Source organism: Callospermophilus lateralis, chromosome 6, assembly GCF_048772815.1.
Source record: "Callospermophilus lateralis isolate mCalLat2 chromosome 6, mCalLat2.hap1, whole genome shotgun sequence".
Lineage (NCBI taxonomy): Eukaryota > Metazoa > Chordata > Mammalia > Rodentia > Sciuridae > Callospermophilus > Callospermophilus lateralis.
In genome coordinates, this window is record NC_135310.1 from 117,202,994 (window position 1) to 117,215,683 (window position 12,690).

The window sequence follows — 12,690 nt, forward strand, 5'->3', positions numbered from 1 at the left end:
GCTTGCCCTCCAGAAGGCCTGCCCCACATGTATGAGTATCAGCAAGAAAAACCCAGGAAAAGGAGAACCTTTGGCTCCAGGTTACATGAATCCACCAGAGAAAAAGCAGCAGATGGAGGAGGAAATACACTATTTATTTACAATTTGTTCACTTTATCCACAATTTCCCATACAAACATAAAAACTAAAAAAATAAAACCACCACTTGGGAACACAAGTGTCTTTCTGTAATTAGTCTGGTTGAGGGAGGCAGAGGCCCCCCTGCTCTGTGAAGGAGGCTACTGAGGCACACCATAGGGGGAGAGGAGGAGGAAGAACGCCTGAGAAACAGCTCATGAGAACCTCGCACACGTGTGGGTGGGTGGTGTGTGGAGCGCTTCGCTGGCAAAGAGACCTGGGGTGGCCCCCGTGGGGACACTGCTTGGCTTCCCAAGGGGATGACAGCTTGCCGCCCCTCTCCACTTCTCCACTGCCAAACACCAAAAGTCAAAAATGGGTCGCACATCTCATGAGCTGTGTGGGTGTGATGGTGACGGTAGGGGACACCTAATGTTGCTCTCTGAGAAGAGCCCCAAACCCAGGGACGCTCAGGACACTCCTTCCCTTGGCACTGACCAGTTGGTCACAGCTTCTGTCCTTAATCTAACGCTGACTTAAACATGGGAAAACGAAAGCCTTTCCCAGAGTCCAGGGAAAGGCAAGGGTCAAAAACACGGAGAAAGGGCTTCTGCCCCTTTGCAGTCCCTTCTGGGGGAGGCTGCGGGGGGGGGGGGGGAAGCTCTGCCACGGAAGAGGGGAGGGGCAGGGCAGATGTTCCAGAAAGGCCCAGGGTGGGAAGAAAGGGGAACAAAGACACTGAGACACTGACACGGGCCGGGCCACCTTAGCAGACCCTGCTCTACTGCCTTCAGAGAGGGCGCCCCAAAACCAACCTGGAGGCGCTGAAGCCACCAGCCTGGCAAGCTCATCTGTGCTAGTGACCTAGATTGCTTTCACGTGTTGATGCACATTATAAATATAAAATCATATCTGCTACAAAGAGGACATATATTTGTACATCTTCACCCATATACATAATAACACAATTTACACATAATATCTTGGAGTGGGTCGTCATGGAAACAAAGGTTTGGAGAGGTAAAAAGTCCCTTCTCCCTTTCCGCCTGGTCATTCTCAAGGACGCTTATACACTTGGTCACCGGGGCTCTTCCCAACTGGTTCTGATGGGGCTAGTCTGGACACAGCAATTCAGACATGTAATGAAATGCTGACAGGTGTGCACACACACACTCACATGCACAGACTCAGGGATCTGGTGAGAAAAAGTAAAAGAAAATTCCTAGCCCTTGGGTGTAGGCCTCTTCCCAGAGTTAAAAGCATCAGTGCCTCCTCCATCTGAGAACTGTCTCAAGCAGCTGCCCTTCACTGGCTCAGACGAGGGCAGGAGAAGGATTAGGAAACCGGGAGGGGGCGGGGCCTGGAGTCTTCTGAAAACATAAGGCATATTTGACCTGTGATCAAATCAAACTAAGTCACAAAAAGCAACTGTATCAAAGCCTAATACTTCCATGCCTTAGGCATGTAATAGATTCTGAGTTCTTCTTCCTGTTTAAAGAGAGAGAGAAAAAAAAAAAAAGTGATGGTATCACTTGGGACCTGGAGGCAAAAGCCAGCCAGTCCATGTTGGTCCACGCAGGGACAATGTGAGTGAGACCCTGAGCCTCCCCTTCTTTTGTCCAGTTTTTTTTAAAGGGGCAGACAACCCTGTACCTCCTTTTCTGTCTTCTCCCAGAGCTGGGCCCATCCACATGGCATGGAATACTGAGAGTGGTCCAAGAGACATCCAGAGACACGGAGTGGTGGACGCCAAGAAGTTAAGACCTGGGTGGTGGGGTGAGCTTTTTACAGCAGGAGTGGTTCCTGGCTGGGGTCCACGGCTCGCACGGTGGCCACAGTGATCAGATTGCCATCAGAGATGGGGGCAGTCTGGGTCCCCAGGGGGAGACAGCACCTATCGGCGGTAGTGATTGGGGGCGTCGGCAAACATGTACTTGAGTCTATACGCCTCGGCCAGCAGCAGCCCGATCTCTTCGTTGCCCCAGTGTATCGTAGGTAGGTTCTGTAGCAGCATGAGGAGACCCTGGAAGGCAAGAAAGGGCTTATATTGCTTTCCACACTGTAGACCACAGAACCAGTAGGACCCCTCTTAAGACTCAGGGTTGGAATGGGGCTTTCCTTCTGCGCCCCACACCCCCAGGGTCCAGCCTTCAGCCTCCCAAACTGCACACAGCCTTGGCCGCTAGCTCACCCCAAGAAGCCTTGAAAAGCCTCTGCTGATTCTTTGATTCACTAACACCCACCTCTTTAAAAACCATAAATAACAAAAAAGAATAACAAAAAAGCTTTTAAGAGAAATAATCACTCATCATCCAAATATAGCTCTCCTGCTTTGGACGTATTCCGTCTCAGTTTTTCTTTCTTCCTTATGTGTTTCTTTAAATAGCTGTAATCATAATTACAATTTTATATGTACTTTAATCACCTTTTTTAAACTATAACTTTCATGCTTTTCAATCCAGCCTTCACAAATGGTTAGTCTCAAAGCTGGCGGGCCATCCAGGCTACACCCTAATTTGCTCAGCCACTTCCCCTTTGTTAGATACGGAATCCACTTTTTTTCTCGTCTTTAGGGAGAGGGTTGCACTCCTGCTATAAAAAGCTCACCCCACCACCCAGGTCTTAACTTCTTGGCATCCACCACTCCATGTCTCTGGATGTCTCTTGGACCACTCTCAGTGTGGCATCTGGACATCCTTCTCCTAACCTCACTGTTTTCCTTGCTGTCCCCGAGGTCCCCTTGTTTTAAGGCTGTCCTCAGCCCACCTGTCCAGCTTTCTGTCCACCACCCCACCCTCACCCAGCCAGGTCCGCTTCAGCCACATTTGTGTGTGCCTCCGTGGTCTGGTTTCTGTTCTTCCTCTCATCTGGAACACTTTCTCTTCCCCTCCATCTAGCTAAATCCTACTCAGCTTTCAAAGTTCAGTTTTCTCAAAGAGCTCCATGGAAACAGCCTATTAAAGAGGGTATTAGAATAAAATGAATGGGATTTTAGGTTATCTCTCTAATTTAGTCGCCCATGCTGTTTGTTGCTGCTGCTTCATATTATTTTTCTCTTTCTGAATTGGGTAGTCTTATTTTTCCAACTATAAAAGTAACAGTCATAAGATACAAAATACAGAAGCCATAAGAAACTTACATGATTGAATACATACAATTCATACGATTCTTGATATGTCAAGAGACACTAAAAACAAGTTTAAAATATAAGAAACTAGGAGAAAATATGTATGCCACCTATAAAAGATAAAAAGGTCAATATCCACATCAATTAGGAGCACCACAGAGCACGGTGGCGCATACTTGTAATCCCAGTGACTTGGGAGGATGAAGCAGGAGGATCACTAGTTTGAAGTCAGTCTCAGCAATTTAGTGAGGCCCTAAGCAACTTACAAGACCTCATTTCAAAATAAAATATAAAAAAAAAGGGCTGGGGGTGTGACTCAGCGGTTAAGTGCTCCTGGGTTCAATCCCAGGTACAAAAAAAACAAAAAACAACAACAACAACAACAACAAACGGAGTACCTACAGATCAGTGAAAGAAAAGACAAGAAGCCAAGTAAGCCAACAGATGAGCGATGAGAACAGATAACAGAGAATGCCCACGGCCCTCCATACACTATTTTTACTTCTAAAAACCCTGCTTTGGGTTGATCTGAATATTCCACCAGTACTTCACAGTTTTTAGTGTCAAGATCTTACATATTTTTCACGAGGTTTTTTGTTTTAGTGACAGAAGTTCAGCTGGGCATATGGTTGCCCATGGCACATCATTGCTATGCGCAGCCAAAATGATCAAGTCTCGGCCAATTCTGGGATGGGAGCAGAAATGATCCGCATGTAACTTCTAGCTTCTGCCCTCAGCTTCTTCTCTGCCTAGAAAATGGATATGGGGGCTGGGCCTGTAGCTAATTGGCTGACATGTGTGAGGCCCGGGGTTTGATCCTCAGCACCACATACAAAAAAATAAATAAATAAAACAAAGATATTGTGTCCATCTACAACTAAAAAAAAAAAAAAAAAAAAAAAATGGGTATGAATGAAAGGCTGGAAATAGTCACCTTATACCATAGGACTAAAGCCACGTGTTGAAGATGGCAGGGCAATAAATAGAAGATCCCCGAGTCCCTGCCTTTCTGGAACCATGGCATTATTCCTGGACTGCTCTTAGAATGTTAGTTCAGAAAGTAAATGGCTATCTTGTTTTAAGTCACTATTATTTGGGATCATCAGTTATAGCAGACAGTAGATAATTTCATATCACCTTAACAAATATAGGCTAATTAGAAATGCCCACAGTTGAGCTTGGCATGATGGTGCTTTCCTAACATCCCAGCTACTCAGGAGACCAAGACAGGAAGATCACAAATTCAAGGCCAGCCTGGGCGACTCAAGATAAAGTAAATTTCTCAAAATGAAATAAATAGAAAAAGGACTGGAAATGTCGCTTGGTGGTAGAGCACTTGCCTTGCCCGAGTGAGGTCCTGGATTCAATCTCCAGAACCACCACTAGCACAGTGAAATGTGTGTGTCTGGGCTAGGGCTACAGCTCAGGAGAAAAGGACTTGCCTAGCTTGTGCAAGGATGTCAATTTGGTCTCCTGCATGGCAAAAAAAAAAAAAAAAAAAAAAAAAAAAAAAGAAAGAAAGAAAAGAAAAAAGAAAAAGAAATGTACATGGTCTTTGATCTAGCAACTCCATCCTGGGGAAATATTTACATTCATGGTCAAAGGTATACACTGCATCATTGCTTCACATGATGAGAAAAGTGCCTGTCACTATGGCAACAGTTAGATAAAGAGAAATGGTGGTGTTTATGACAAATGGAGTAGGTCTACCTGGACTAACATGGGAAGATATCTAAGACATTTTTAAATGGATAAAAGAGAAAGTTGCAAAAAAAATATTTATAGTAGGATCTCACTTAGATAAAAGAAAACACAACGGATCTGCACATACATGTGTGTGTACTTAACAACTTGGGTGGTGAACTCTTAACAGTAGTTACCTTTGGGGAGTGAAGTCTTTTACTTTTCTCTAATTATACTTCTGTATCTTTTGAAATAAAGTCTGTATATTACATGTGTGATAAAACATTTTTTTCATGTAGTATAGTGTAAGTTTTGTTTAGTCAAAAATAAAAAAGCAGGAAATAAATTACTCATAACTTCATGATCAAGAGGAAGGCATTTTTAAACATTCTGGCATATTTCTTTTTAATCCTGTTCCTGAACATTTTACATAGTAAATATTTTCTATATATAATTTTGAATCTATTTGGCATTTATCATAAGCATTTCCTCTATTATTAAAAACTCCCAGCTGTGTGCAGTGGTGTATGCCTAAAATCCCAGTGGCTTGGGAGGCTGAGGCAGAATTGCAAGTTCAAAGCCTGCCTCAGCAACTTAACGAGGCCTTAAGCAACTTAGTGAGACCCTGTCTCTAAATAAAATATAGAAAAAGGGAGGGGCTGGGGAGATAGCTCAGTCAGTAGAGTGCTGGCCTCACATGCACAAGGCCCTGGGTTCAATCCCCAGCACCACCAGTTGCACTCCATTTGTGTGCGATGAATTGAAATGCATTCTGCTGTCATGTACAACTAAGAAGAACAAATAATAAATAAATAATTTATATGTATATATATATATAAAGGGCTGGGGATGTAGCTCAGTGGTTAAGCACCCCTGGGTTCAATCCCTGGTACAAAAAAAAAAAAAAAAAAAAAATTCCCTTAGACATTTTCAATAGCCAGAGAATTTTCCATAATGTAATCTTCATATTTAATTTGTAAGGGTCCGGCGAAGCGTCGGAGGGAGAGACCACAAGAGACCGGCTCCATGCAATTGGCAGAAGGGGTTTTATTGATTCAGCATGCTGAGGCTCCAGGCTCACTCAGGAAGACAGAGCAGCCCAGAGCCCCAAGCAGAAGTTAAGCAGAGCTTAAGTACACTTTTTGGGGAGGGGGGGGTTTTGCATACATCAGAACAAATCATCACGGGGCGCGGGAAAATTGAACAACAACTCTGAGACCAGAGTGGGAACAGATTGGTCAGTGGTGATTGGTTATTCCTAAACGGGGTACACATTCAAACTGATTGGTTCAGGCCCTGTATGCTCTAGGCTATGAATCAGCAAAATAGCCTAGGAGGGCGTTGTCTTAACTGCCTCAGGGTGTAGCAGAGGAATTTAACAATACCTGGTCCTTCACTTTTTAACTTCAATTTCTTTTACCCTTACAAATTATTTCTGGTTTTTCACTAAGATAAAATTATAATAAACACATTTGTACATAAATCCATCTCTTGGATTTTTTTAAAAAGGCTAAATTCCTAGAAATTAAATTACTGTGTCAAAAGGCACAATTGGGGGCTGGGGTTGTGGCTCAGTGGTAGAGCACTTGCCTAGCACACATAAGGCACTGGGTTTGATCCTCAGCACCACATAAATGTAAAAATAAAGATATATATATATTTTTTTAAAGGCACAAATGTCTGTAATTTCAGTTACTCTGGAGGCTAAGGCAGGAGGATGGCAAGTTTGAATCCAGCCTCTGGGCTGGGGATATAGCTCAGAGGTAGAATGCTTGCCTAACATGTGCAAGGCTCTGAGTTCAATCCCCAGTACTGATGGGGGTGGGGGTGAGCACCCTTAGCAACTTAGTGAGGCCCTGTCTCAAAGTATTAAGAATAAAAGGAACTGGGGATATAGCTCAGTATTAGAGCACACCTGTGTTCTGAAAACAAACAAAAAACAAAAACAAAAGGCATAAACAATTTTTAAAGGTACTTAATATTCATCCAGAAAATGCATCCAAGAGCACACCCTTTTCCATAGATCACCAATATACACATTGAAACAGACAGACCTCGTTAATTGTGATGATCCCTTAGATCCCCAAGACTGCGAACAGAACTCAAAACCTATAGTCAAAATGGTGGGGAACCCACAGGAAGAACATGAGAAAAGAATCGGGCTACACACTTTTCTATATGTCTACATTCTCCCTTCCACGGTTGCTCGAATTTTCTTTCTTTCTTTCTTTCTTTTTTTTTTTACAGTATTGGGAATTGAACCCAGGGATGCTCTACCACTGGGCTTCATTCCTAGTCCACTGTATTTTATTTTGAGACAGGGTCTTACCAAGTTGCTCAGGCCACCCCTGAACTTGTGATCCATCCTGTGTATCTAGGTGATGACTTTGGAATATAATACCTATGAATTCCTTGGCCTTGGCCCCTTGAGCTCCTCTCCTGTTTCCTATTTCTTTTCCTTAACGTGTCCCCATCCCTACACAAACTGGAAAAGGTATTATCTCTTTTTGACAACCTCCTCCTCAGGAGTTCACTTTTATTCTCAGTTGGGCAGACTCATCTAGAGATCTTAACCTTTTCTGTTCTTTAGACTTTTGGATGTCTGGTGAAGCCTAAGGATCCCTTCTCAGAATAATGATTTTAAATACATAAAACTTCATAATATAGCTATTAAAATATATTTTAAATGGTAAATCTCTACGTCTGTATGGTAAATTTTCAGGTACCCATTTTTTTTCTTTTATCTTTTTTTGGCTTCTTGAGTTTAAAATTTTTTCTATAATGGTTACATAATTTGTATAATTGATGCAGAAAAACAACCAACAAAAGGCTAAGCTCTCTAGAAGAGAATATACTGTGCTGTAATGGGAGATATCTATAACTTCTAACTTTTCTAGGCTTAACAGAAACTTCTGGGAAGCTTCCAAATAATTCCACCCCTGGACAAGTTAACCTCTCACTTCCTCCAAGAAGAATAAGGCTTAGCTGTAAGGAACCCTTCTGCCACCTGGTGTCAATGCCTGGGAACTGCAGTACCCCACCCCCAGCTTCCATCACCCCCACCGCAGCCCATCCTAGCACTGCAAAAATGGGAAACCCTGTCCATTGGATAAAGACATAGCATGGTGAATAACCATAGCTGGGGGACAAAGGTATTAATCACAAACCAGGAGCTCTTATCTAGGGGTTGAGAAGAGCCACTACAGGGAATGGCTGAGATTTGTTACAGAGCCAGTTCCACGGGAGCCTTAAGCATGACATGCTGTTAGATGAAATATGATGGCAGACAGTCGGGAGGGGAAGGCAGCGTGTAGGGCAAGCAATCGAGAGCAGTTTTCAATTAATGGAAAGGGGGAAGCTGGCTTTTACAGAAGAAGCCTAAACATGGCTGAAACAGAAGAAAAGGGCCTGGCACAGTACCTGCTGAGAATCCACAGATCCCAAAGGAAAAGGCAATGTGACTGAGAAGGAATTTGAGTTATGTGAGAGGAGTGGAAGAAAACAATTAGATAAGGGACTAAAGGAGGAGAAGGTTATTAGGTAGTGAACAGAAACTCTGATAAAGGAAAGGCAGAGGGGAACCTCATTAGCAAATGCTTAAGGAAGAACTGGGGAGGAAGAGGGAGAACAAGATTAATTAGACTGGCAGTGACCACCTACCGAGACGTACTCCATACCAGACTGGCTCTGAATGCTTACCTGTACTTTGTACTAACTCACCAATCCTCACATCAACTCTATGAGATACACATTATATCCATTTTACAGAAGAGGAAACCCTCACAGAGGTTAAGGAACTTGCCCAAGGTTACAGAGCAGTGCTGGGCTGGGATTAAACCCAGACAATCTGGCTCAAGAGCTTGCGCTCATTTCTATACCATGAGCTGCCAGCCCTGGGGGGAGAAAGAAGTGAGGCATAAAGAAAAAGGAACAAAAAGAAAACAAGTCATAGGAGAAGCTGCTGGAAGGAAATCTCGGAGTCAACTAATTTCACTCAGTGATAAGGGCTCAGCACAACCAAAGATAGAATGTGTAATAATTAACAGCTAAAGAATTTAAAAGGTGGCATAAAATTAGACTATTAAATAAGATATTGTATGCAGAATCACTTTGCAATATTGGAACATTATTTGCAATTGTAAAGTGTATTCAGGCGTGTAAAAATACTTTCCTAGTCAAGTAAGTACTTTAAAACAAACCTCTCCTATTCTGAGAATCAGTGAAGTAACAAAATATTTCCCCTGGTCCCAATATAATGTTTCAAAATCATGTCCTTGCCTATAAACTTTGAGAGTCAAATTTGTATCCATTGGTTTCTCCGGGACCAAAGCACCTAGTGCATTTGGGATCTTTTCCCCCTTGCAGAAAGCTGTATAGAATTTTTGTTTCCATGTCTAGGAGTCATTCCCTTTCTCATACCAGTTTTTTTTTTTTAGTGGAGCTTCAATTCTGGGTTCCCTCCAAACCCTTCTTACAGGCAGGATTCAAACTGGCAATTCACCAAATGTCTGTAAAGACAGGACTTGCACCCAATTCCACAACCACACCCAGAAGTCATAGGTGGTGCCATCTGGTTCAAGGAATCTATTTACTTTTAGTCCGTCATGGAGGCCTGGAGCACCCCGGGCTTGCACTATTTCACTTAATAACTCTGACCTGTCTCCTCCTTCACAGCGGGACTCTCTCCAAGACTCTCCAGTTAAAGAAAGAACAAAGAATGCTTCAATTCGGTGGTGCAGAGTCACTGCATGGTTACATGACTCCCTTGTGGGTTCCCTTTTTATACATTTAAAGGAACTTTGATTACTAAGCCTCGGTCCCCTGCATGTGCGGTGCTTCTCTGTTGTCGGAGTGTTGGCACCTGCTCTCACATGTCTGTAGGCTCCATGTACATTCCCAGATGGCTTCCTAGACTGCAGAGGGACCAGGTATTGGGGGGTGCCTGTCCTCTTTGACTCACACATATTCCTCCTAGAGAGAGCAGGTCAGAGAACAACAGTCCTCAGGCTTCTGGTGAGTTTCGTGATCCTGTACAAATCCTTTGCCCGCTGTGCCCCCGTGCCCACAGCTCAGTGTAACTGGTGCTCTGCTGATTTTTTTCCCTTGGAGGTGCTTCCCTCCCTCCCAGCAGCTCCTCTGTGTTTGGTGCACTCTGTGCTGCTGCTCTGATCTAGAGGACCCGCCACTCATTCCCTCCCAGAGAACTCATCGTGACTCCTGTCCCGGGTTTCACATCAGCCTGCTTTGGAAAGTCTTCCCCAGACCAGAGCCCCCTGTCTGCCATCTGCCTCAATGGCGTGTTCTGTGAATGGGTCAGGAATAAAAACTCTCCCCCAACACCTCCAACTTTCACTCCCACAGGGTCTTATGTCTGGCTATTCCTCTGCCAGGACATACCTTTCCATGGCTGGCTGCAACGGTGAGGACCTGTCTTCTACCTGGCAGATGACACCTAGCAAGGTGCAGGCCAGAGGCATGCTCGAGAAGGGCCTGTCCTTGGTGTGGCTTTAATCGGAGTAGGGATGGCAGGTACCTTGGTCCTTGCCTAGCTCCCTCAAGAGTCCTCTTTGCTTCTAGGACCATGCTGGCCTCAGGACACACACAGCCCTGTCCTCGGGCTCACAGCCCTCTGTTCTTACACCTGGTGAGAGAAGCCCCCTCACCCCCTAGGTGGTGCACAACTGCACAGGGGGTTGAGTTCTGGTGCTCATGGCCTACGCAGATGTCTTTGTTTGACTGTGGCTACAGCCTCCCTTCAGCCAGGGACTTCTCCCACCATTGCTGCTCCTGTGGAGAGAAGTCCGCACGCTGAGCACCACGCAATCTCTTAACAGCTACCATCCCTACATTCAATTGGTTCTGTGATTTGATAGTCCTGAATCCTAGAGTCACCCTTTTCTCCTTGAATACCCAAGATGCCAACAACATCAAGATCCTCGCTTGGTACCAAGAGTCTAATAATTTACTCTTCAGCACTCCCACACAAGAAAAGAAGCATGTGGTTGGGGATTCAGCTCAATGGCAGAGTGCCTGCCTAGCACATGCAAGACCCCGAGTTCAGACCTGGGCCCTGAAAAAAAAAAAAAAAGCGAGAAAGGAAGCATTTAACCATTTTGCTTTGGGTGATTTTTGCACGGTCAACTGTGTATTTGGTAGGTAGGTCTTAGTGTTGTTACACTTGTCTCCACCAATTACATTCCCCCCAATCTTGTGGTGGTGGCCTCAGGGACCACATCTTAAGCGTTACTTCAATAGCTTTTTACATATACACAAGCCCAAGTATCCACCAGCCAGATCAGAAGAGAGAACTATTGTGTGCCCAGAAGACTCCTGTTCCTCTCCAGCCACCAGCTCTCCCTCAGCAGCTAATCTGACCACCAGGCTGGGGCAGGGCTCCAGGACTCCAGGAGAGGGACAGAGCCCAGCAAGCCATCTCCAGGGACTGCTTGTGCCTGGCGCTCACAACCTCCATCTCCCACAGAGAACTGGGGTAGTACTCAGGTACCTGGAACACAGAGCATGAGAAGGCAGCAGGAATCACAGGTCCTCTGAAAGTGGAAGAAGAAAAACCCAGAAGCCAGAATAGGACAAGGAGGACCTTGGAGGAATTCTTTTTCAGGTTTAAAAGAACCGATTTTTGTGTTCAACACTTCTTTGTGAGCAGAGAGTCTGCTAGCAACTGCCAAGGAGATGGGAGGAGGCAGCTGGGGGAGTCCTGGGGAGGAGTAAGCAGGCCCTATCTGTGAGCAGCCTAGAAGCATGTAGCCAGGCCCCAGGAAAAGTGGCAGCAGGCACAGTGGTTCACAGGTCTCCACCACTCACTCTCCCAGTGACCTTCACCTAATTACTTGTGGTGACACATTTTCCCCATTTGTATCAGTTGGGGTACTAATTATAGACTACTGGGTATTTTGTTCCAAGGATTAAATGAATTAACATAGGTCAACACTTAGGATAGTGCCTATACATTAAAAGTGCTAATGGGCTGGGGCTGGGGCTGGGGCTCAGTGGTAGAGCGCTCGCCTAGCCTGTGTGAGGCCCTGGGTTGATCCTCAGCACAACTTAAAAATAAATAAATAAAATAAAGATATCATGCCCACTACAACTAAAAAATAAATATTTAAAAAAAGTGCTAAGAATTAGCTCTTACTATATGGAACTTTATGAAATTGTCGATATTCAAATATTTTCTCTTATAACAGCAATTGCATATGATTCAACCTAACATCATTAGCATTATTCTATTATACCAGCCCAGACGAAGGACATAATTGCAAAGGGCCCCCTCCTAGTACAAAAGAGGCTTGGCCCAGCCCTGTCGCAAGTTCTCATTTCAAGCAGCCCACGAGTCCCTAAGGACTGGTCATTCTACACACAAAGTGCCTGTGACATGCCTCAGATTCCCTTGCTAAGGGCTCTCAGGAAGGAAACCTCTTAATGTGATGCTCCTTTGTCAGGTTTGGTCCCTCCCTCAGGTAGGCAGCTGCTCGGCCAGAGGGAAAGAAGCAGGTGCCTTTCCTCCTGGGGACTCTCACCACAGCTGGGTCCCTGCCCTTTGCTCCTGTGCATGCTGACGCCTCCTCTCCAGTCCAGTTTGCTCATCCAGTTTGGTAGTTTCACCGAGGATGAGCCCAGCATGGTGACTCAAGTTGGAAACTTGGGTGTCTAGCCCACCACCTTGATACTGGGGATTGACCAGGGCCTCACACGTGTTAACCAAGCATTCTACCTACAACCATGTTACATCCCTAGCCCTTTTTGTG

General features: G+C 44.8%; 1 protein-coding gene across 3 annotated transcripts in view; it reads right to left on the reverse strand.

The window, feature by feature from the left end:
* Nucleotides 1–764: 764 nt before the first annotated feature.
* The window catches only part of Tbc1d22b (TBC1 domain family member 22B), a 72,558-nt gene continuing 60,632 nt past the window's right edge, over nt 765–12,690 (reverse strand). The window contains exon 13 of one of the 3 annotated variants that reach the window (XM_076860189.1): nt 765–2,140. In XM_076860189.1, the coding sequence (XP_076716304.1) occupies nt 2,012–2,140 (129 nt within the window). In that variant the 3' untranslated portion in view covers nt 765–2,011. Of the gene's footprint in view, nt 2,141–9,564; nt 9,899–10,630; nt 10,715–12,690 lie in introns of those variants that run through there. The other 2 variants (XM_076860191.1, XM_076860190.1) reach the window with 2 other exon arrangements.